General features: G+C 46.1%; 1 protein-coding gene across 1 annotated transcript in view; it reads left to right on the plus strand.

Moving 5' to 3' along the window:
- Positions 1-211: 211 nt before the first annotated feature.
- Positions 212-26,717, plus strand: part of LOC111235928 (protocadherin-1-like) — a 196,593-nt gene continuing 170,087 nt past the window's right edge. Inside the window, exons 1-3 of the mRNA XM_022764503.1 lie at positions 212-314; positions 12,881-13,712; positions 18,213-20,396. Coding sequence (XP_022620224.1) covers positions 12,903-13,712; positions 18,213-20,396 — 2,994 coding nt within the window. The 5' untranslated portion in view covers positions 212-314; positions 12,881-12,902. The remainder of the gene's footprint in view (positions 315-12,880; positions 13,713-18,212; positions 20,397-26,717) is intronic.

Raw genomic sequence — 26,717 nt, forward strand, 5'->3', positions numbered from 1 at the left:
CCGGGAGACGGACAGAGTTTGTGGCGGCAGAGCGGTAACCGCGCGTCGGGGTGGAAACTAACCGGACGACCGCTGCTGACAACTCCCGGATCTACCGGACATAGTGTTTCTTGCTTGGGTGACTTTTAACCGTTTTTTTTTACCCCCCCCCCCCTTTTTTTTCTCCCTCTCTCCTGCCCCGGTGCTCCGTCCGCTTACACCACCACCACCACCTCCACCCCACTACCTCCCCAAGCGTGCCATCAGCGGAGGATGCTGCTGCTGCCGGTGTCGGTACAAACTGCCCGGTGGTAACGGTTCTTGAAGGAGTAGCGGTGAGTGAGTGACCCCCTGTTCAGACGGGTCTCCACCCCACACACACACACCCCACGGCTGGGCTCTAGCTCCAGCCGTTACCCCGGAGAGAGGAAGGACCGGCGGGTCGACGCGCAGCGCTGGTCACGACAGTAAAAGTGGACAGAAATTGTGAGAGGAATTGGAGGAATAATTACCCCCGCCTGTCCGACTGGATTGTTTGATTTGTTTTAAGGTCTTTTTCCGGTGGATTGTTAATTTCGGGGTTTTTTTTTTTTTTACTGCCGGAGGTCTGGAGCGGCTCCGTCTGGGTACCGAGGAGGAGCGGAGCCTGTAGCCGGGCTGGAGCGCTCAGAGCTGGGGAACCGCGCGGCTCGCACCCGGTCCAGGTAGGAACTTCTCTACCGCAGAACCGGTTCACGCAGAATCTCATTCCTAGATCTTTACATAACAACATTCCTGTTAAATGCTTCAAATATTTTCCACCTGAACCCTCCTGTCAACGCGCTGGTCTGTAGGAGACGCTTTACGCACGAGAACAGACAGAGTATATTCACTTTATTCTGAATTTCGCCTGGATGAGCACTTGTGCCTTAATTAAAAAAACACACATACTCGATGGAGGATCCATCTCTGAAGGCGCACAGGCGTTTGTAACGATCCAGCAGCTGCTTTTTTAAAACACTTGTTGGCAAAATAAACCAATTTAGAGCGATTGAATGTTCATATCCAGCGTCTAATCTCCTCTGATGGGTATTTTACCTATATTACACTACAGTGGCATTGATCCGTATCGATCCCCTCCGTCTCAAACATTACCTCCACGTCTGTCAGTAATAAAATACAGCTTCCTGCGGGTCACTCCGGGTTCCCTAACCTCCCTGGAACTGAAAAATCACTACAGTAATCCTGTATAATGCATTTTCAGGGGGAGAGAGTGCAGCAGGATCCGTGCACGGTTGCCTATAGTGCGCATAGGAGCATCATCACAGTGGGGTTTCATTATGGCTCCATCTGAGGCTTTAAGAGTTCTGCAGGGACTCTGCAGGGAGTCCACGGAGGAGAATATAAAATGGCAGTAAAAAAAGCTTGTCATTATAATCAGAGGTTTGTCTTCCCACTGTAATATTGGAGCTAATCTGCCTTCAGGGACTCCTGGGGCTGCTTCAAGCAACAATACAACAGTCCATTCATCTGAGGCTTCTCATAAACCAGTCATACAGGCGGGGGTGGGGGGGGGGGGGGGGGGGGGGGGGGGGGGGCGCATATATCTCTCCATATCTGTTTCTCTGTAAACCCTCACACAGCACCTGAGGCCTCCTGGGCACCTGTAGCATCAAATTTAATGCCCCCTCCCTTCATGTTTACCCCCCTCCCTTGCGAGGAGCATTATTTTTGCTGTATGTGCTGTTAACATGAGCTTCAACCCAAATAAAGGCGGTGGAGTTTCAGTGTAGACTGTAGAGCCAGACAGGGAGAGCAGGTGGTGATGGATACCCACCACCGGTGTGTCACCACCGGGGAATCCTGTCCGGCCGGTCCCTCCGGTCTCCGGCTTTCCACCGGTCCTCCTCCTTCCTTGTGCTGTGGTGGAGGGAGAGGAAGAGGGTGGGCGTCCGACCTGCTCTACATGATAGGGAGAGAAGGAGAGAGAGAGGGAGGGAGGGAGGGAGGGAGGGTGGGTTGGGTATTTACATGCAAACTGCATCTGCCTCTCCCTGACAGAGAGCGGGCTGTGGTAGTAAACGCTGTTGCTGTGGTCGTTTTTTTTAAAGTGCCTTTTCAGAAACGCTGTGTGAACGTTCTGGAGATGTTTCGTCAGAGGGAAGCAGGTGTGTTCCTGTTCCTGCTCTTGACCTTTGACCCCATTCCCTACTACCCATGTCACCTAGCTCTTATCGTTTCCCGTGAAACGCTCAGATGACTCTGACGTTTCGTGCGACTCGACCTGAAACCCGAGACCTCGTCACAGTCACACTCGGCCTCCACAGAGACATTGCGGAGCTCTGCTGCGCGGGCCGGTCTATTTCCTGGAGCTACAAGAGCATCCACCTGCTACGTCGTCGTTGTTTTGGTAAAAAGGCAAATCAGAATCTGGGTTTTGGTTAAGAAAACAGACGTAGCCTTGTGACTCGTGGCTTGAAGTTGCAGTTACACCTCTTTGCTCCAGATTATTGTCAGAAAAACGTTCTACAAACACATAAAAACCCCATTAAAGTCTCTGAGGTTCAGATTGTGGTTTCTGGTCAAACTGGAGGATTCCCCCTGTGCATTATCTCAGACCTCTGCTCTGGTTTCTGCCAGTGTAAACATATATTCAGGTTTATTCTGCAGCAGAAGTGGCTGAGGTGGAGATACTCTCACTGAGGTTTGCGGGTGGTTTGCACGGCGGGGCCCTGGTGTCACCCGAGCCGCTGCCGCCGCGGTGTCGAGGGGCGAGGTCTGAGGGTTGATTCCGAGCTGTGGGATTCCTCCCTGCCTCCTTTAATTTGGAGGTGCATCCATCCAATTTTGACCAGATGAAACAACAAGAAATGTCACAGTCATCCACGGCTCTGCGGGGAGGTGAGGGGGAGGGAGGTGGAGGATTAGTCAGCGGGGAGAGGAAGAGGATGAAGTGAAAAAAAGGAAAGGACGAGAAAGAGGAGGAGGAGGAGGAGGAGGAGGAGGGAGGTCGAACAGAGTCCGTTCTGCACATTTTTGCGTAAAAATTGGAGATCTGAGCGAGGCGTGTTGTTAATGCCCGTCATTAAAATGGGAGCTGGGAGAGTGGAAATGGGTTTGGTGTGTGAAATGGAAGCACACACACACACACACACACACACACACACACACATTCACATTTTCTGCTCTGCAGAAAAAGAAGTGTCCACGCTCCAGATTTAGGAGTTTTCATGGCAGGTTTCCCCCTTTTTTATTTTCCTCTTTTTCTTTTTTTAGTTCAGGTGTGACGTCACGCCTGTGCTGTGCCAGACACTCACAGTGACACACATACACAACAATTACATTCTTGGGGAAAAGAATAACCTTCCTCTCATGTGCCACGGCCGATCAGCGACAAGTCAATTGTTAAGATCTTGTTCGAAGGAAACGAGCTGTTAGTCATCTCTGGAAAATGACAGTCATCTCTGGCGCCTCGGCACAGATCACGAACACGTCGGTCCAGTTTTGACGAGAGTTTTCATTTGTAGAAGGACGGTTCATCGTCTTGACGTGAAATCAGTAAAAACCAAACAGTGGTTTATCGTATTGTTTGAGTTTCATTGTTCTCACAGTTCTGCGGGAAGCGAAAACATCCAGATTCTAACAAGCAACAATCTTAAATAAAACATTATTTATGTGTTGCAGAAGAAGCTGGTGACCCTTCAAAGTCAGGATGGGAAATGCTGCTGTTTTACCAAGTGTAGAATATAATGAAAACCGCGGGCGGAGAACTACTCCCATTCAGACTGTAGATGCACATATGCACGTTTCATATGAGACTATTCATCTTCAACTTCCATTTCAGTCCATTAGGATGAAGAGGGTGGAGGTGACAGCTCCATTTGCTTTTTCCTCTGCAGTCCCTTTTTTTTTTTTTTCTCCACGTTTTTGTCATTTTCTATTTTCCCAAAGAGTCAGAGGTCAGTTGTTGCACCACCTCCAGGTTTCAGTGCAAAATCAAACACAAAAATCATCAGCAGAATCATTAGAGACCGTCCTGAGGGGATCATCAACATCAGCAGCTCGTCTCGTGGATCTGTGAGTCGTGGCGGAGACGCTTCAGTGTCGGACAGATGTCGTCGTTTCCTGCTGTAAATGGGACTAAAAGCACTTTTATGGAGCCGATGCTTTATTGCTGTATTGATTTTTTTTTTTTTTTGCCCGTCCGGGTTAAAATCACTTCGATTATTTGAAAGCTGCTGCCTCCTCGCTCTGAGCACCAGGTGTCATGTCACTCCATCGTGCAGCAACACACAATCTCCGCAAAAAGGACAGCGGAGCTGCACGAGCAGCCGCAGCAGCGTCCGCACGCTCTGAGCGCCGTCTCCGCCCGTGACGCGGCGCCAGTTAATCATCAATTCTATTTATTTGTTGCTTCTTTTTTTTTTTTTAAATTATCTAAAAATAGAAAAAAAGATTTAAAGGAGATAAAAGAGCAACACTTGGAACCGGAGCGTGATCGGCATGTTTGCTTGATAAATGACTGAAATGATTAATTATCAAAATTTTCGTTGATTAGTCTTTTTCAGTCTCTCTCCATCTCAGCCGTGAGAGCAACAGTCAGCTGATGTGTTGCACATGAGACCTTTTGTCCTTGTGCTCTTGCCGTAGTCTGACATGTGGAATAAATATGTTGCTGTGGATTTAAAACGGCGTTCTGATGATTCCTGATCTTTACTTCATACCAGCCTGCTGTTCATCTGCCATCCACTCCCATAATCCCCTTTTGCTGCTGCCGCCAGAGGATCAGTGTGTGTGTGTGTGTGTGGGTGTGTGTGTGTGTGGGTGTGTGTGTGTGTGTCACATCCTGTCGGTGGAAGGTCACACGTTTGATCCCTGAACCAGTCAGATTTCCTGCCACGGTGCCTCTGAGCAAGACGCAGAACAACAGGAAGAAGACAATGATAACACCGAAACCGGTCGTGACACCATTGAAACCGGTGAGTAAGCGTGCACCGATGCGCCGCTTCCTGTCTGACGGATTGTGTGCGGCGCAGCAGGTTATCAGCTGTTCAGAGCCGCAGACTGTTTACACAAGGCGTGGGCACACTCAGACGCCGTGACACACGAGGCGTGTTGGGAGGTTTTGAAAACCATCTATCACAAACTGGTGTGAGCGGAGTGACCGTTCCCGTGTCCGTCTGCACAAGAGCCTGAAACTCACAGGTATTACATTCACTGCCACGTATGACACAGAAAAACATTCTCATGTTTCAGAATCTAATTTTTCCCAGTTTTTGCTTTAAAAAAAAAAAAAAAAGACTAAAATGATGATTTTCTATCAATCAACTGATCGTTCCAATCAAGGTTTTGCAGATTTTAGACTTTATTAGTTAATTAAAGCTCAACTTTAGAGAACTTCTTCCTCTTAATGTGGAAACTCGTGTTTATACTTAAAAATTAAAAGTTTCTCTACGGAAACTTGGAAAATTATTTTTTTTTCATTGACGCTTCGTTGTTTTTTAAAATAAATATTACTGTGGTCGCGTTTATGTCGTTCCCAAAGTCCCGAAACACATTTTTTATCTTCTGTGAACAAGATTCAAACCTACTGAAGTTGTAATCTTGTATAATTATATACGGTTTCTGTCGAGGGTTGACTCATGGCGGTTGAATGAAAAGGACGCCAGCGATGTGGTTTGATGGCGGCTGTTTAGCCGGCGACCTGATGAGGTGTCGCCTGGTGACGGTGGCGTCTGTGCACGCCTGAGAGCGGTGACGGTGCGAGTGGGCGTGGTTTTTAAATTACCTCAGAAGCCCGTCTGTGCATCGTCATCCCAGGGTTTCCCGCCTCCACCTTTAAATGGCGTCATGAGAAAGCAGAAAGAGAACGTGGTCCGACAACACGTCCGCCGAGTCCCGTGGTCGGAGACTCACAGAGAACACACAGGTGGTGTCGGGAGGCGGGAAGAGTCTGGCAACAGTTGGTCTGCTGCATCTGAATAAGGAGGATGTGTGGGTGTACGTGTGTGTACGTGTGTGTGTGTGTGTGTGTGCTAATCTGGTTCAAACAATGGTAGTGAATGGAGTAATCCCCTTTGTGCTGCAGGGTGGGGGGACCACACACACACACACACACACACACACACACACACACACACACACACTGAACTGTCCAGAGAGCTCACCTCAACCATGAACATCCTGTCCATCTGAGATCTGAAAACATCAAAGCGTCTTTTGATTTTCCCTCTCTGTCTGTGTGTGTGTGTGTGTGTGTGTGTGTGTGTGTGTGATATTTAATTCAGGCCAAGTCTGGAGCTGTGGACATTCAGGTTATTGTAGTTTATATTAGGAACACACACGTGCTCTGACACAAACACACACGCAGGTATAAGAAAAAACACACCTGTGGGGCGAGACAGAAACTTACTGAACTGGTTTCCAGTCTGGAAACTGGCCACTGGCTTTGTGCTGCGGAGTAGTTTTCATATTTTCATGCTTTGTCATGTTCCTGTTTGTTTGGGGAACATGTGACCGGAAGACGACGTGCTTCTCTCATTAGATGAAATGAACAGGTGTGGACTGACACCTGTGCACGCAGTAGAAATGACTTCATGCCTGACTTTTCCAAACTTTATTCACCGCCGTCCATTGTTGATATTTACAGCTTCCTGGACGGTCTCTTTGTGAGCAGGAGAGCTGCAGGGCAGAGAGGTTGATACCTTTTAATCAGCTACAGTGAGTTTCCTCGTTTCAGTTGTGATTTCTTCAAGGAAGCCGCTGCCTCTCCTCAGGAATGTAACAAGTGCAGATTGTGGTGTCAGGTCCAGAGATTATAAAGCCCCCCCCCCTCGTCGGTTTCTCTACACTTTGAAACTGACATTTCCCCAGCAGCAGCAGAAGAAGAAGAAGAAGAAGAAGAAGTCTACTTGTATCTGAAATAATTTCCAGCAACTACAACAGCTGTTCGATGGAGAGGGAGCTGCTGGTCATCTTTACGTCAGACTGGATGTTAGAGAGAGAGAGAGAGAAGACTGTGGGAGGACGACAGTAGGAAATCAGGTGTAGCGCCATGGTAACGCATGTAAACACATCAGGGCTATCACTTTTTCAAAAGTCTCAAGATCGAACGAATTCGAAGTGACCCGCGATTCGTTGGCTCCGCCCTAAACACCACACGTCACTGTGTTCGTCACTTTATCGCCGTTCATCCAGCGATCGATCACTTTTATCGGCTGCTTTAACTCTTTGTTTTCTTTGTGCCTGTTGGTAAAATTTGGATTTAAATCTGGATCTTGATTCGTTTCACGTGGAACCAGATTTTGAGCTTTTTGATCTGCAGCTTCTGTGAATGTAGGAGACGTTGTCGTGCTGGAGGCGGGGCCTGTGTAGAAGCGACCAATGGGCTCTTTCTTAAGGAGATAGAGGCGGGACTTTTACTTCATCGGTAGGATGTGTTTTTTTAGTTCTGCCCTGAGGTCAACACTGCAGAGTTCAACAGGGAGAAGTTCAGCAGCTCAGGTCCTGGATCTTTAAAGTTTAACCAGCCCAGAGGAACGAGCCAGAGGTCAGTGGTCAAGTTCATGTGTCCGACTTGTGGGAGATGATGTTTTATAGAAAATATTCGTGGTTATTTAACGCAGGTTTGTGTGATTTGATGACGATGAATACACTAGATTTGATAATAAGATTTACAGGATTGTCTTTTATTTAACTGGATTCAACAAACAGTCATCCGGTTGTTTCGTCTATAAACCGGATTGATTTTTTAAAAACAATATATTCATATCCCGGTATAAAATCTAGAGCGCTGTAGTTTCAGGTTACAGTTGGTCTGTATCATCAGAATCAGAGTATAAAGTTCATTCTCACCGATCACTATCAGCTTCATTGATCCCGATCAGTCTCCAGGTCTCAGAGCTGCCAGCAGTTCTACAGCCCAGACGATGAGACGGTTCATTGATTGACAGGGACTGGCTGCAGTTGCAATAATCGATTGATCTTCAAAGTGGATCTTTGAGGAAATAAACCTAAAATTAAGTGGTGTGTGCTGCTGTTATTTGGTTAATGATCATATACAACTAAGTATCTTTGAGTTTTGTAGCTGTTGTGAAACAAAACAAGACGTGAACACATCGCTGTGGACTCTGGGAAAAGGATGGGGGTGTGTTACAGAAGGAAAGTCTCTTTTCAGATTGTGTCTCTCATTTAGTTCACTTTTTAATTTTCTTAAATTATTTTTACATCATTTTTTTCCACGTGAAGCAGCTGACGTTGAGATGTGATGCGACACAAACGCAGTCGTGTTCGTGAGGTTTAAAGAGGAGGCGTCTGTAACCGTCGAGCCGCTCTGCCTAATGTATTGTATTGTGATTTAATGTGATGTAAAGTACAGTAGTTAAAGCTGCGTGATGCAGGTGGGACATTAACAAGGAGACGCACTTTGAATGTCAATACTGAGCACATGCACACACACACACACACACACACACACACACACACACACAATGGGTGGTAACAGGACCATTGAGCTGCTTTGTAATGCACAGACGAGTGCTGTTGTCTGGACACGCCCTCTCTCTCTCACCCTCGTTGTCTTCTATTGTGAGTCTCTGTCTCTCGCCCATTCCAGCACACACACACATACACACACATATACACACATACACACACATACACACACACACACACACACACACAGAACTCTGAGTTGGAGTCAAACCATCAAGCAGTTAGTGCCTGGCTCATCAGAAACAACTGGTTGTAGCAGCTCATTGGCTCGGCCCCTTTATACACAGACATAACACACTACAACTTAGGCACACACACACATACACACACACACACAAACACGCACAAACACACACACACACACACACAGGCTGGTTGGTGAGAAAGTTTCAGACTGTGGGAAAGAGAATGAGCCGGACGAACTCTGGCTCTCCCTGAGGAGAAAACACACACACACACACACACAGAAACACACACTTCCACAGGCTACACAACATGTGAACAAACATATTAACGTGTTCATGTACAGCACATCAACAAACAGGAATTCACTCTCAGCTCTCTCGACCTTTGACCCTGAGATTTATTTAGATCCAAAAACTCTCACGGCCCAAAGATGTGATTCCACATGTTCCGGTTCACAACACACACACACACACACACACACACACACACACTGCAGTGAATGGGGGGGGGAACTCTGCATCTCTTATTTTATTTTTTCAGGAGCTCTTTGTGGATTTTTAGTTTCTTTGATGTCGACAACAAACATGTTCATGAGCCCGAAAATCAAAAACATCTCAAGTATCAAATATCAGATTTTTAAACTGGTTCACTTTGATCAGAGAGTTCAAGATTTCCATTAAACTTTTCCCAGTTTTAAACTATATTTTATTTAGTTCTTAAGAATAAATGTAAAAGTGCAACGATTAAACAAATAATCAATCGGCAGAAAATGAATCCGCAGTTTATCGATTAATTGCTTCAGTCACTTTTCAAGAAAAAAAAAACTCATGATACAAACATGTTTGAGTTTGGGAACAAGAAATGATCAGCTTCGATTATAGATTTATAAAGCGTGTTATTGATCAATAGTTTAGTTATTTTGAGAAAGTAATCAGCAGAATGATCGATAATGAAAATAATCCTTTTTAAATGATATTTAACATTTAAGTTATATATCTGTGTATATTTGTGAAGGTGTCACAGAGTATTGTGTCATGGCCAGAACAGAAACTATTCAAATGTTAAACCAACTTTATTTATAACTTAGTTTTAGTTCAAATCCATCAGACACCTGTTGACTCAGTTCTGTGACCCAGTTCGCCCCTGAAGGCAGCAAACGTTCGCTGTAGAAACTCTGACGTGCTTTGAATCAACAGGTGAATCAGTCACCACACACTCCGGCTGCGCAGGAAAACACGGTTCAAACTCACACAACTTTATTTTGAATTTCAGAGACAAAGTTTCCAAAGACTCCAGATATTTACATTTGATGGAAGCAGCGTGAAAAGCACAGAGTCTGCAGTTTGAATATTTCACTCAAGGTAAACATCAGAAATATATTTATATATATGACCGTCAGACGGAGAGAAACAAGATGATTTTATCAACTTTAAAGCTACTTTAGGGTCAAGTACAACTTCTAAATCTCCATCGAAATCCAGGATTAAAATATCTTGAACCCAGAGCAGCGGATCGACCGTATCTGTCGTTTGATTTCAAGGCTTTTCTCTCCCTCATGTGGCGCGTACTTCCTGATTTCTATTCACCTGCCGGCAAAATATGAGGTCACCGCTTAACAAACTCCTCTCTGTGGGAGGGGGGGGGGGGGGGGGGGGGGGGGGGGGGAGCAGGTTCTTGTGTAAATACACAAGAAAATGAAAATGTGCTATGTTGTGGACAGAGTGTGTAACTGAGGTCTGTCGGTTTGGTTTTGGTGCAGACACACTGTCCTTGTGTTGGTGTTACATTAGTAGACTGGACGTCAGCCAGCGCGCAGTGTTGTTTCAGCCCCGTTTCCCCGGCAACGTGTGAAATGCCGCGGAGGTCAGAGGTCGGAGGTCAGAGTTCGGTGGTCTTGGGGTATTTGGCAGCTCTGGAGGAAAAAAATGTGAGAAAAGAAACACGCATACTTTACACACACACACACACACACACTGAGGTATTCACATGCACATTCACACTTGCAAACACAGTCAAACCCCTGCACACACACACTCATTCACAGTCATACAGGGGGTAATTAGGTGTGTGTGTGTGTGTGTGTGACACAGCAGGGAGCAGAGCAGCGACACTTCAGATCAACAACTGCACGACAGCAACGTCAAACATTTGCTGCTCGTAGCGTCTCAGCTGTTTCTGTTTCCCTCTGTTGTCTGTCACAAACTGCTTCTCTTCTCTTCATTTATCTATTTATGTATTGATTGATTTATTAATGAGGCAGTGCTCACTGCTCATCCCTCACGTTAAGAACATCGATGTTAATGTAAATGCGGCGGGTTTACTGGTAAATTTCATCCGTAGTTAAAACATCAACAAAAAGACGTGATGATGAGCGTTTTCTACTGTAAAGAAACAGAGCGTTATTGTCTGATTGGTTCTCAGTGGATACAAGTACGAACAAACGCACAACACCTGCGGGAAGCTGAGGGGGGAGGAGCTGCACAATCAATCAGTCAATCAATCAAATCACAGGAGCTGCAGTTTTTTTGATGAGGGTGAAAATGTGCCGCATGATTGTGCAGTTAGCATCGTTAGCTTTGTGATGCTACAGAGACAGACGTAAAGGAAACATGTTTGTTTGATACAAGATCCAACAACAATCACAGCATCATCATTTTTTCTTTTCATAGTTAATTTATAAAGACATTTATTGTTTTTAAACCAGATTTTTAGGTTTTAAATGTTTGATTTTAAGATAAAATACAAATGCTTTCTATAAATAAATAAAACAAAACATCAATTTAAACTTAAGGAGTTTAATAATATATTACACAAATGAAACCCTGTGAAAAATGAAGCTAAAAGGACCATTAAAGTTAAATTCAACTAAGTATGAAAACCGTCAAGCATCACAATTTAGCAACGAGACAGAATCAGATTAGTCATGTTTGTTAATGACTCTTTGATCAGACTGATCAGTTTTCTGTAGATAGAGTTGTCATACAGACGTTTTTTTGTGTCGACAATGAAAGAAAGAGTTTGTGGAGAAACATCAGAGTCTCCTCTCCGAGTCAGACACAGTGAGATCTCTCTGGACGTCGATGCAGCCTGATAATCCGATATGTCACCACGACGCTCCGGCGTGTGTGCGGCACATTCCTCCCTGTGAGAAGACGGTCGGAGGAGGAGGCGCGAGGTGTGAAAATAACTTTTATCAAGGCAGCTTTATGTTCGGCTTTGTGAACGACAGAAGCTGCGTGTCACTGAATGAATGAGCAACAAGCCTCGACTTCCCTTTCTTGTGAATTAACAGGCTCAGAAGATACAAGCCTTCACACAAACACACACGCACACACACACACACACACACACACACACACACACAGTAAACTCAGTGTGGCAGTAGTCGGGGGAGGATGAGGAGGAGGAGAGCATCAAGACTTCTTGCTTCCTGCTCAGCATGCTGGTCCATGTTGTGTGTGTGTGTGTGTGTGTGTGTGTGTGTGTGTGTGTGTGTGTGTGTTCCTCTCAAAATCAAGGACGTGAGGAAAAAAAAAGCGCTCTTCAGATTAACCTCGGCGACCGGCAGCTGAGAAACTCTGCCGAGAGAAGACAGTGAAGGAGAGGAAGAAACAGTCAGTATGTAGAGCGGCTGAAACGCAGCGTCATGAATACCAGACGTCAGGTGACGAGTCAGTGAAAACACTGATCTCAGAGTCGAGTCTTATCAGCCTGACGGCCTGAACGGTTTTCTTCAGGGAGACTGGACGGCCTGGAAAAGGCTGAAATTTACTGCAAATACAAAATCAAAACAAATTCCTACTTCAATGCCTGGATTAATCTTGTATGGAGCAAAATGAAACATTAAAAAGTCATAAATCTGAGTTCCTGATCCTCACAGACAGACTCATAATGTTGTAAAATAATTAGGATGCTGATAAAATGATGTGAAATATTGAGTGTTTTAAATCACCTTTGCTCTGCGGTGCTGCGAGCGTCTCACCGTTTAAACCACGCGGGCATTTTGGGGCTTTTCAGACGTCTGTGGTTCGAGAGGATTTATAACTCGTTTGAAAGCTTTTATTGCACTTAACGTAACGAGTCGTCCGCCTGTCTCTCCTTCAGGTCCCCAGATCTGTGCGGGACACATTTAGTGACTCCGATGTGAAAATGGAGGAGGCGGCGCTCTGTAGATCTGCTGTCTGGACGCCGTGTGGAGGATGAGTGATGAGTCTGACTAATCTGTTTTCTCTGTCTGTTCCAGAGCGGGGCTGTCGGGTGGAGACATGGCGGCGCTGAGGTGGGAAGTCCTGTTGTTCCTGGCGGTCGTCCTGCTGGTCTCCTGTAACGCCGCACCCTCCGACATCCTGTATCGGGTTCCAGAGGAGCAGCCGCCCAACACGCTGATTGGCAGCTTGGCGGCCGACCAGGGCCTGCCCGACACCGGTCACCTCTACAAGCTGGAGGTGGGCTCGCCGTACCTGCGGGTGGACGGCAAGACGGGCGACATCTACACCACCGAGATCCCCATCGACCGCGAGACGCTGAGGGACTGCCGCAACCTTTTTGAGGGCGACAAATGTTTCCTGGAGTTCGAGGTGTCGATCACCGACATGGTGAAGGGCATCGGCTCGGGGCCGCGGCTGATCGAAGGCCGCATCGAGGTGATGGACATCAACGACAACACGCCGCAGTTCTCCTCACCCATCCTCACCCTCTCCATCCCAGAGAACACGCACATCGGCGCCCTCTTCTCCATCCCCATGGCCACCGACAGGGACTCCGGCACCAACGGCGTGGCCGAGTACTCGCTGAGCACCGGGCCCGACGCCGACCAGCTCTTCAGCTTGCAGGTCGCGGTTGACACGGACGAGAAGCTGCCGCAGTTGGTCGTCATGGGCAACTTGGACCGCGAGAAGAAGGACTCGTACGACCTGAACATCCGGGTGGTGGACGGTGGGAGGCCGGCGAGGGCCAGCAGCGCTCTGCTGCGGGTCACCGTCACCGACCAGAACGACAACGCCCCCAAGTTTGAGAGGACTCACTACGACGCCGAGCTGCCGGAGAACAGCCCGCTGGGACACTCAGTGCTGCAGGTCAGTACACACACACACACACACACATACACACACACACACACACACACACACACAATATACCTTAAAGTTAGGAAGTTCTGTCATCACTGTCAACATGTCATTAGTTTGAAATTATTATTCATTTAATCTGAACTAGTTCTGTAGCTGTTACTTTATTTTTTGATAAAGGGATTGACAGGAAACTAATCAATAACTGATGAGCGATGGAAAACAACTCAAATCAATTAAGGATTTAAAAATTAGGATTTATTCTTGGGGTTTAAATTAATTTACCACACACTGGAAGAAAACATCAACCTCTGGGTCTGAAACATGAAGCATCAACAGTGAAGAACCAGAAGCTGCAGTTCCTCTAACGACCACTAGAGTCTGGCTCCAACAGTGAGTCAGTCCCCATAGACTCCCATGTTAAAATGTCCAACTCTACAGCAGAAATAAACATGTTTACAGCCTGGTACAAAAACTGTTTTGGTCTCTAGAGCTAATTTCCTCCTTCATGACACCTGTTTATATAACTCACCTGTTTACATTTTATTAAGGACTACAGTTATGGAGGATTGAGGGGCGTGGCCTCTTTGAGTGACAGGTGGGTGAGCGTATGCTTGGCACAAACTGGCTCCACACATGCCCCTCCTCTTTGACCATTTTTGGATTAGCTGGGAGTTAGGGGGCGGAGTCAGACACTGCCAAGATGGCAACGGTGGAGCAGCTCAAACCTGGAGCTTTAAAACCGCTTTTCAGAAACCTGCGGGTGACGTCACAGAGGAGACGACCATCTTTATTTACAGTCTGTGGCTGGAAGCAGCTGAGACATTGTTTCATCACATTAAGGAGGAACTTCAGGAGGAAATCAGGGTTTAAATTGTAGATCTTCACCTGTAAAACAACAGGATTCAGATGAGCAAGAGCTTCCAGACACATATTTGTCCTCACTATCACCTGAGCTCATAAATCTGCCTCTTTTCTTACATAAAACTTGTCAAAAAAAAAAGAAGTGAGATTCATTCCGGCTGAATTTGTTCCCCCTCATGCCCGAGCCTCGCTGCTGAATTCAGACTTTCTCTTCTCCACCAAACATTGCAGTGGGACCTTTGGCCCTTTCGGTGATAACACAGAGAGCCGCGGGACAACACGGTGCAGCCGCTGCACACAATATGCTGCTCAATTATCCGTTCAGACAGATGGTGCGGCCGAGGTGAAGCAGGGCGTGGGATCGCCGCGTGTAGTCACATATTAACCACTGATTCAACTTCACCTTTGAGCTCTCGGCGGTACGTGATGTCGCCATCAGCGCGGGGGCCGAGCGGGAAAGTTCAGTTTGGTTTGGCAGCATCACAACAAACCCACCTCGCTGTGTCATCCTCCTCTTCCTCCCCGCTCCCCTCCCCTCCCCGCGGTGCGGTGCGACCAGCCAGCCTTCCAGTGAGCTGTGCATGACTTAATCTGAGTCAGTCATGAGATTATCCACGGGGGCTTATTGGTATTATTGCTCTGGATGTGGCTCGTCGCGTTTCAGAGACAGAATTCATTTCACTTAACGTGCGTTTGAGGACTGATGGGACGTCGCTGACTGACGACCCTGACCTGTTTAAATCGTCCAGACTTTCGCTCTTTAAAGGAGCGTGCCGCGTATTTCAACCTATTTCCTTCCATCGCAACATTTCAAAATCAAACCACCTGATTTTATATAGATTTTCTACTTTCTACTCACTTTATTTCACTAAGAAGTCACAGTGGAGAAAATCTAAAGAGATTCTTTATTATTTTTGAAATATTTATAACATTAATATTAGTGAGAAAGTAAAAAAAAAAAAACAATAAGTTGACAAAATTGATCACATTTGATCGACAAAAAAACAGATTGGGATTCAGACATTGCTCTTGCGCCTCATTGGTCCACTGAAGTCGCTTCAAACCAGTAGAAAACAGAAATCTCTCATGTGAAATAACCAAAGCCGCTCTTACTTTGGCGGATGTAGGTGACTTCCTGTTCCTGTAGGAGCCCATCGCTCATCCTAACAAACTGATTGAGAGAAATAAAGCTTTTCACGGCCTTTAATTGACTAATAATCATCAGATTTGTTTGACTGATGAATTAGACGATTGTAAAAATGGTATTGTCCCCTTTCAGACGAAGGACCCCTGAAATCTGGAGCTCATTAAAGACCAAAGAATATATGACAATTGACAGAGATGTGACTGTCATTATCTCTAATGACTAATTTCCCAAAACCACGATAAAAAACATTAAATATTTCTCTGACAACCAGATGATTAATCAGCTAAAAGGAGGAAGCCCAAAATGATTTGAAGAGTCCACACTGAACTACCATGTAATTATAATGTAATTTAGTCAACAATAAACCAGACAGGATGTTAACTGTGATGGATTATCTCTCTGCAGAACGTCTCTGTGAGCTGTCAGTTTCTTTAAGAATAAAATGAATCCCTGAAGGAAAGAAACCAGTTTAAAAAGAGGTTGCTTCGATTTGAAGACTGGTCAGAAGAGAGGAGAAACGAGAGGTTTACTGTTGGTAAACGGGCTAAAACCATGCAAAAGAATCTGGTCCGTCTGTAAGAAAGAAGTTGGTCTGGCTGGTTAACTGTTAACAGTGTTTATATTTGCTGTACGCCCCGGACAGAGCGGCCTTGGAGAGCAGCCAGCTCAGCTCCTGGCTTCATCACAGCGGCACTGTGCTCCAGCAGCTCAACTGTTCAATACACAATTCTCAGAAGCTGTCAATAATTCACCGCTGTTTGGTGATGTCTGCTGCTTAAAGCCGCACCGAAGGAAAGGAAATCAATGGGCAGGAGAAATTATAATTTCACTTTAATGCTTTCTTTAACCTTAACCTCACCGACTTGGATCAGTGACTTCCACGGTCACCCCCAGGTGCCGGTGACGGTCTGTCACAGCGTGTGATCCTGAGCAGGCAGGAAACCAGATATTTATTATGTGGCAGGACGAAGTGAAGTCTGTGTAAAAAGGAAAATCCCTCAGAGATCGTGTCGGCTGCGTTAACCTTTTAAACCCCGATTTCCTCCTCAAGTGTTAATTTAAATGCTCGTGTTAGATATTTTCTCCCACATTGACAGTATCGTGCGTTCTGTATCATCTGGTTCCAGATCCTCATTGACGCTTTATAAGGTTTAAGAAAATCAACAAATGTGTCACACTTTGGAGCCTTGAGACATCATTTTATTCCTTCAAAAATGAATTGAATGAGTATTTGGTTGTAAATAAAATAGTTTCCCCCTGTTTCCGGTCGTCATGCTAAGCTAAGCTAACCAGATGCAGTTTGAAGTTATAAATTCACCTGCTGCTGTAGGAGTGGTATCGATCTTCTCGTCTAATTCTTGGCAAAACAGCAAATAAGCACATTTCCTAAAATGTCAAAGTGTTTCTTCAAAAAAGAAAGAATCCATCAAGGATTTCTGTCCTTGGCCCAAACAAACAGTTTTATTGTTTGTTTAAAAAAAATAACCTGACCCCATTTGGCAGATTTTTCTTGTTTCTTAAGAAACCAATATTTCTAGGAGTTACATTTTAGGAGATTATTTTGCTGAGTGCAGGCCTGGCTCAGGGCCATTTCTGCTTTAAAGGTATAAATGGCCTTAAAATTTAAAAACCCTAATTACATTACTGTACGTCCCAGGTGAAGGCTGCGGAAACGCTGAAGCAGCAGCACCTGGGACGTTTAAATCAGCTGTTCAACAACTAGTTCATTTGAAACCACACACCGACCTACATTTCCTCCCAGCAGCTGAGGCGTTGAATGAGCACAATTAAAAAGTATTAGATGTTTAGATAGAAAGGCGTCCTAATGAGTACATCCTAAGTGACATTCTGCTGACTGCCCGCACCTCCTAATTGACTAATTACCTCCATTTACTTTGGGTTTGGGCGTGTGAGGCCGGATGGTGGCCGATGCCGGTCCGTCCTCTCCGGTCTCCCCTAATGGGCCCTGAGGAGCTGGGGCTTTTCTGATAATGAGAGGACCATTAACATTCACTCATCTGCCCATACGATGCCAATGACCCGCTGCACGGCCATTAGATGTTGTTGTGTGGGTATGAGCACTCAGCTTTGATCTTCTATTATGTTTCACACACAGCAGAAAAACCCCTCCCCCTCAGGAGAACACAAAGGGCTTTGTGGTGTTGCATTAGTAATGGTTGTGATTCTTTGTAAGTCTAAATAGTCAATAAAATGATGGTTATAATGGGAACACATGTTTCAGGCTGCCGGTTACCTCTTAGACATCAATATTGACCATAGAAATGACTCAAGAAGACTCAAATTTGAATATTTATGGTTTATTTGTGTGATATCGACATATGCAGGCATGTTAGTTTTGACATTCTCTTAAAAAAACAACAACAATATTGTCATGTTGTGATGACTAAAACGGTACTAGAATCTGTATTTAGCTTACTACACAAACCTTTTTGGGGGGAAATTCATGAAAAAGTAACCCTCTTTTTTTGCCCCTGTAGGTCAGAGCCAACGACGCAGACACCGGCATCAACGGGGAGATTGACTACAGCCTCCATCAGGCGTCGGAGACCGTCCAGAGGCTTCTGCGCATCGACCGCTCCACCGGCATCATATACGTCAAAGGCCTGGTGGACCGCGAGGAGGAGAACTTCCTCAAGTTCTTCGTGGTCGCTAAAGATCGCGGGCCCAATGCTAAGAGCTCCAAGGTCCTGGTGACCGTCAACGTCAGGGACCAGAATGACAACGCCCCAGCCATTGAGATCCGTGGTATTGGTTTGGTGACGCACCAGGACGGCGTGGCCAACATCTCTGAGGACATGCCCATCGGCACCGCAGTGGCGTTGGTCCAGGTGTCGGACCGTGACGAGGGGGAAAATGCGGTGGTTACGTGCGTAGTTGCCGGTGATGTCCCATTTCAGCTTCGACCTGCAAGTGAGTCAGCCAACGATCGGAAGAGGAAGTACTTCCTGCAGACGACTACCCTGCTGGATTATGAGCGTGTTAAGGATTACAGGATTGAAATTGTCGCTGTGGATTCTGGGAACCCAGCGCTGTCCAGCACCAACTCCCTCAAGGTCCAGGTGACAGACATGAACGACAACACGCCAAACTTTTCCCCTGCGTTGCTCGAGGTGGACTTTGCAGAGGGCAACCAGCCAGGCGACAAGGTGCTGGATGTTGTGGCGACAGATGCGGACAGTGGCACCAACGCAGAGCTGTCCTACAGCATCATCGAGCTCTCGGCCACCAGGCTCTTCGAGATCGACGCCAACAGCGGGGAGGTTCGTGTGAAGAACCTGTTGGATCGGGAGGAGACGGAGCGTTACGAGTTCCGCGTGGCGGCAGCAGACAAGGGTGTTCCCAGCAAAACCGGCACCGCTACAGTGGTGATTAACGTCCTGGACCGCAATGACAATGACCCCAAGTTTATGCTGAACGGCTACAGCTTCTCCGTCATTGAGAACATGCCTCCGCTCAATCCCGTCGGTGTGGTGACCGTGACTGATGCTGATAAAGGTGAAAACGCCCGAGTGAGGCTGTTTGTTGAACCGGACAATGGCAAGTTTGTCATCCAGAACGGCACAGGAACCATCCTGTCCAGCATCTCCTTCGACCGTGAGAAGGAGAGCACCTACACCTTCCGTCTGAAGGCTGTGGATGCCGGTGACCCTCCTCGATCCTCCTACGTCGGCGTGACCATCAACGTCCTAGATGAGAATGATAACGCCCCCTACGTCACCAAACCGTCCAACTCCTCCTACACTTACTTGACACCCGTCACGCCACTGGACACCCGTGTGGAGGTGGTAGAGGCTGAGGACATTGACTCTGGACCCAACGCTGAGCTGTTCTACGCCATCACAGGCGGCAACCCGTACGGCCTGTTCCACATCTCGCCGAGCAGCGGAGAGATCACACTGGTGCAGGAATTCAACGGCAAGCACAATGGACTGCACCGCCTGGTGGTGAGGGTCAGCGATAAAGGCAAACCTCCCCGCCACACAACCGCCCTGGTCCATATTTTCGTCAACGACACCATGTCCAACGTCTCCCTCATCGAAGCGCTGGTCGGACACAGCATCTACACCCCTCTGGACAGGGACATTGCCGGAGATCCCAACTACGCCCTTGCTCAGCGCAGCAACATCCTGTACGGTAGCCTGGCGGGGATTGCTGGTGTGATTCTGGTCATTGTAGCCGTGGTGGTCATCAGACACCGGCTGCAGAAGGACACCAAGAGCGGCTACCAGGCCGGCAAGAAGGAGAGTAAGGACCTGTACGCTCCAAAGCAGGGCCCCAAGAACGGCAAAGGGAAAAAGAGCAAAAAGGGGAAAGCTCCAAAACCTGCCAAACCGCTGGAGGAGGACGAGGAGGCCAGCTTGCAGAAAGGCCTCAAGTTCAACCTCATCAACGACAGCGTCAACGACAGTCCCAGAATCCACCTGCCACTTAACTACCCGCCAGGAAGCCCCGATCTGGGCCGCCACTACCGCTCCAACTCCCCACTACCCTCCATCCAGCTGCAGCCACAGTCGCCCTCCGCCTCCAAGAAGCACCAGGCCGTTCAGGACCTCCCCGCCACCAACACCTTCGTGGGAACCGGCGACAACAACTCCACAGGCTCCGACCAATATTCGGATTACAGCTACAAGGCCAACCCGCCCAAATACAGCAACAAACAGGTAGGAGAATACGCAAATACGGCAATGTACCACAGGGACATCTATTGGACCAACCGGGTGTGGTAGTCATGCTGGGACTTATATTCCTCCACCAAAGTTGCACTGATTCCCCCCCGCACAGCACCCATCTCCAAACTGCCATTTCCCCTTTTGTCTTTGGTTTGGTTTGGTTTTGTTCACCATTTTCTGTTCTGTTCAGTTTTTTTGTTGGTTTTCACCTCAACATGGACACCACAATATTCACACCATGAAGGATTACATAAGGGATAGACCAAATATGGGCTTACCAATATTTACCATCTTGACATTTGACTGGTATTTGGTGACCATAACCCCCAAAATGAACTCTGCTGATCCAGAACGTGCTTTGAGGGGTGGTTGTGTTTTTGCTTTTCATGTCTAATCATACAAGAATATGTTCAATTAGTTTCTGTTCTATTAAAGCACATGATGTTATATTTTCACGAATTTAGAAAGCATATATGGAAATATGAAGATGGAAATCCTGAATACTCCCATATGGGTCTATCCTGAGCTTCTATATGTTTTTTCATCTGTTTTATTTGTGTTCACCTTTTCACAGAGGGTTAAATGAAGGAGTTTATGAGTTCATCCTTTTCTTTTCTTTATTATTATTCAGAAATGTTTTGATTGTGGAGTTGTTTGTGCAGCTGTTGAAAGGTTCACACTGACATCCTCATTATGTCTGGATGTGGGTTTTTTTTCTTTCTTTTCTTTCCTTATTTTCTGTCTGTCTGGAGGTTTAAAGCTGCTCTTTATGGCCCGATCAGCTTGTTGAAGTGTGACAAAGAGTGACTGTGAATTCCTGAGCTACTTTTTTTTTTTTTTTTTTGTACCCAATTTTATTGTTTCTTGGCTTTCTTTGGCCAGGAACTAGACTGGCTGAGTAGCACTTTAGAGTGTTTCCATCCAGTTCAGACCAATTTGAGGTAATTTCAGTGCGGTCAAGGAGCCAAGCAGTGAAGAAAGAAAGAAAGAAAGAAAGAAAGAAAGAAAGAAAGAAAGAAAGAAAGAAAGAAAGGGAATGAGCAGGAGAAGGGGAAGGGTGTTGAAGAAACCACTACACTATGAAGGAAAAGGTACACTAAGACTAAATACAACCATTTCTTAACCTCCGCACCTCCTGTCAGGTCAGCTGAAATACGACTTAATTTTGCCGTGTCCCCAATCACCAGGGCTAAAAAGTCAATTGTTTGCACAGATTAATGGCAGGTAATTTTCCAGGCACCCGCCTTATTTTACCCAGAGTGCCTTGCTCTATTCTATTTAATGTACAAAAGATGGGGGGGGGGGGGGGTTTGAGACAGAGGCCATTAACTGCGTTGATTTTGACGAGCTTTCACGAACCACGTCGGCTGTTTGTGGGCTTCAGCTTGGATGATCTAGTTTATGGGGGTGGGGGGTGGGGGGGGCTGTGAAAATGGAACTGTCATGTGCACTGTGAAATCCATGGAGACAATCACGTTAAGGTGTCGTCGTCGTAGTAGCGATGTTCAGACTGTACATATATGTGAACGACATGTCAAATATTTTGTTCTGTTTGTGCTTTTTTCATCTGCTGTTTTATTTGCAACATTACTGTGTCGCTGCGTGTGTGTGTGTGTGCGTGTGTGTGTGTGTGTGTGTGTGTGTGCTTAACAACAGTGTTTCATTGTTCACTGTGCTTCTAAATACCTGTACCAAAGACTCACACACAGTCACACACACACACACACACACACACACAAACACACACACACCTGCGTATTCGCTGCCATCACCATTATACAGTTTATATATATATATATATATATATGACGCTGAAGTTCAGACTGTGTTTCCTTGTTTGGTTGGTCTTGCAGAGTTCCTGCTGGTGTTAGCATCTCGCTAACGCTGGGTTAATGTTTAGCCTGTGAACACTCGAGCCCACAGGCGTCACACTTCACTCTCGTCAGGTTTAAATCCCCACGTCAACTCTGTTCCATCACACACACACACACACACACACACACACACACACACACACACACACACATGCTAGATCATGTTCTGCTTCATGTTCTGCTTCATGTTCTGCTTCTCTGGGGGAAATAAATGTACAGTGTTCTTTTTTTTTGTTTTGTTTTTTACAGTTAAAAGCAGATTTTATTTCAATAAACATGTTGCTTAAATGTTAAAGTGGCGCTCTGTTGCTTTCACTGGGTGGTTGAAGTGGGCGGGGTTACGCCAGGAAGAGGGGGGGATTACCGCAGGTAGACGTCTGATATTTCATTTTCATTTTCCATCCTTCACACATGGAGAGAAAATGTATGATGTGGTGCACGTTTAAAGCAGTGAATACATATTTAAAGTCCAGTTCACATTAGAATCCTTTTCTACAGAATCACATTTATTGATCAGGTCAGGTGTGAATTTGACTCATGCAGCTTAACAAGTAAAAACATATAATTATCATCGACCGTATAAAGAACTTAAAGTCCATATTAACAGTCAGATGTTGACAGGGGGGAACACATGGTGCACAGGAAGATATTGAATGGATAATGTAACAGGTTGCTTTCTGCATGTTTCATGTGCATCTATTGATGGATAAGATTAGATCAACTTTATTGATCCCGCTCAGGGACTTTTAGAGTCGGCAGCAGATAGAAATTAATATTACAAGCCGTTTTTATTAAAATTGGCGTTTAAACTGGACTTTAAGATTGATTTTGAAATTTTGACAATTTTATTTATGTGACTGCAGTAAAGGACTTTTTCCTGTTGCTCGGGCAGCAGTGCAGCAGCAGTTAGAGAAGCTGTGGCTCATGTCGCCAGTTCGAGCCCTGGATCAATGTGTGTGGGGGGGGGGGGTGAAGGAGACGTTGGTACCTCCCTCTCATTACCTCCTCCTCCTCCTCCTCCTCCTCCGCTGTGTGTTCTTAAACATCAGCTGCTTCAGTGGAGCTGCTCATTGACCAGCAGATCAGACAGCATCCAAACGGGAGTGTTGTGCACGCTGTCAAAATGAGAACATCGCTTTTCAGTTGGAAAAAAAAAGAGTTGAAAGGAAAACTGTCAACTGTAAAACCAGAGACGAGATTCGACTGTTAGAGATCCTGAATACATCTTCTCTCCCTGACCGTCCATAAAACACACATCAACCATTCTGTCTGAGTCTGTCACTTTAAATCTACAGCTGCCCTACCTGTTGGCATGTGGCCTATACACACACACACACACACACACACACACACACACACACACACACACTGTGGACTTTGAACCTGCAGCAAGGACAGAGATCAAAAAACGACACAGCAGGTGCTGAACCTGCCGGGGTCAAAGGTCAAATATCACTCAGGAACAGTTATTAGTAGCTAAGAGTAAAGGGGTCAAAGGTTAATGAGGGCACAGCCCCCCCCCCGACTCCTCCCCCGGTCTGGACTCCACATTAATAGTCCAGCAACGCCTCTCTGCTTTTACGCTGACCAACTCTGCTGTCTCTATGGTAACACAACGACCTGTGTGTGCGTGTGTGTGTGTGTGTGTGTGTGTGTGTGTGTGTGTGTGTGTGTGTGTGTGCGTGTGTGTGCTGACTCATAGTACTGACCAACCGCCTCCTCCTCCTCTCCCCTCCACCTTCCACATCTCCCCCCTCCCTCCCTCCCTCCCTCCAATCCAACACAATCCCTCCTTCTATGTAGAGCTCTGCCCTTTAAATGAACAGACGTGTGTGTGTGTGTGTGTGTGTGTGTGTGTGTGTTGCCTGTCATTCAGTTTATATAAGCTCTGGGTTGAGTGTTTGTTTCTTCCACATTCTGGCTATGATTTCATGGATTGCAACAGTCTGAGTTACTTATTTCCATGTAAACACTCAGATGAAGGTCAGCCAGTGTTTCAGGTTTATCTCATGATTAAGCAGAATTTTTAGACTTTTTTCTGCCTTTACAGGGTTTAAAGTTCAGGTTTTGGACGTGAGCTGGCATCGACAGTGACTTTGATACACGAGGTTTGGGAGTCCAAGGATTTCCAGACCGAGCCGCAGATAAAAACAGTACAAGCCACAACACATTTGAAACATTTGATAAGAAACTGTAAACACCTGCAACAGGGCTGGAAAAATTCTTCAGGCTTCTGTGTCTGTTGGAAATACTTTGTTGTAGACCAACCAGCGTGCAGCCCCCCCCGCCACTAGTCCCAAGAAGGGACTAGTTTGTACGACAAAGTTATTAGTAGCTGATTTTACTCCTGCTGGAGCACAAAGTCACACAATAATCATTTAAACACTGGAATTAACGGTGCACAGTCTTTCCTGTATGACAATCATTACCTCAAACTCTGCTCACCCCTCCCCCAACACAGCTGACCACTCACGCCATGAGGTGGGTGTGAATGTCAAGAGTGTTGTTTTTGGAAAGTTAATTAAAATGTCCCATGCATGCGAGCACTTGTGATGGAGTACACTGGAGCCTGAAGGCTGTATCCAAACAGACAGCAGTGCTATGAGGAAAAGACGGGATCTGAGTGGGATCACTGCGTTGATGCGACGGGGGCTGCAGCTTAAAATGCAAATGCACAGGAAAAAATAAATAAATAAAAAGGCAGAATCTAGCTCAGCTCGCCATCTTCCTACACGACAACACAATGCGACGTCCTCCGGCAAAGAGGCTGTGTTCGCTATTCAAACACATGCAAGGACACACACACACACACAAAATAAAATGATGTGAATCAGCCAATTTTAAGTTGGAGATTCTTCTTTTGTTGGATCGGTCTATTTATAGTTGCGTCTGGGTCACAAGACGAATATTCCTGTCAAACACTTTTTCTTTTCTTTCCAAAATTTGCTTTTTCATCAAATACTTGAACGTTTAACCACTGAAGCGACAGCGAAATCTTTTAGAATTACACAACCCGAGGAGGAACGAATCCATCGTTCGGTTGAAATGATCACAACTCGTGTCTTTACTCTTACTTTTGATGAGGTGTCATGAGTGAGAATTGTTGGATTTGAGATCAAACCATCATCCTCTTTCCCTAAACTTTCCCTCACCTGCTATGAATATCCAGTAAAAGACACACCCAGAGACACACATTCCAAAAGGTGGTTTCCATTTCACTGGAGCTGTTAATGTTCACACTAAACACTCATAATCAGCGTGCTCAGCAACAGTTACAGTCCATTAAACGATTACCCACTTAAAACAGGTGTTTTTAATCAACAACATGTGTCCACCGCCGTTTGACAGACAGAGGACTTCCTGTTTTCTTTATGGTCTGGCTCGCCGTCAGAAAAAAGAATCAGTAATGGCAGCCATTAGCCGGGCAGCTAGTGGCTCTTTCTCCCCAGAAAATTACAGTAATTTCACAGCAGCAGCTAAAAATGTAGTCGGGCAGGGACGGTGTCTGTCATCAGTCAGACGCAGCTGAGAGGACGGAGCTGTACTCGGTTACTTCAGCTGCAGTACAGTTACAAACAAAGATCTGTCTGGTTTAAACCAGAAGCCCCCACCCTCCCACCCCCCACACACCCCCANTGGTTTAAACCAGAAGCCCCCACCCTCCCACCCCACACACACACACACACTAACACACACACACACTAACACACTCACTCACGTGTCTCTCAGTCTCGAGGTCGTCAAAGAAAAAGAGAAAAGAAAAAAGCTTTTTCAGAGAGCAGAGAGGGTGTGAGGGAGGTCAGACGGCTCGGCTGCTTGTTGTGCAGCGAGAGAAAAGCTTTTGTAGGAACTCAAAAACTTCACCTCCAGTTTATATTGCACAAATCACCCCCCCCCAGCACCACCACCACCACCACCCACCCAGACTCTCACATGGATCCTCTGACTCTTGGTGTTGCCCCACCATCAAGGCAAAATTGTAATTTGTCCAATGCTTTGTAATTCTAGCTTAATTAATGACATTCCCATCAGCGTCAGCTTTGTGTTTAGTGCTAATTAGCAAATGATTATTGTGGTAATTGGTAAACATCGTCATTATGAGCATTTTAGCGCGCACATGTTAGCGTTTAGCCATGCAGCCTCACAGAGCCGCTAGTGTGGCTGCAGAGTCGTTTTCTTTTTTTTAATAGACGTTTAAAAGACACTTACGTGACCGTTTTCTCCACGAGACTCGAGAACAAATAAAGATAAAGAGAGAAATGAAACGTAGCTGATGCTAATTGCCTCAGAGTGGTTATGTACTAAAGCAGAAGACACCATCAGCAGATCCTGGCTGTTTTTAAGGGACGTTATCTCTTCCCGCCTTTGCATTTCGCTCAGTCCAACAACAAAAAAAATCCATTTGTTGATTCACACAGCTCGTTCACCACGAAATTAA

This window comes from Seriola dumerili, unplaced genomic scaffold, assembly GCF_002260705.1.
Source record: "Seriola dumerili isolate Sdu_G_001 unplaced genomic scaffold, Sdu_1.0 BDQW01000544.1, whole genome shotgun sequence".
In the NCBI taxonomy this organism is placed as follows: Eukaryota; Metazoa; Chordata; class Actinopteri; order Carangiformes; family Carangidae; genus Seriola; species Seriola dumerili.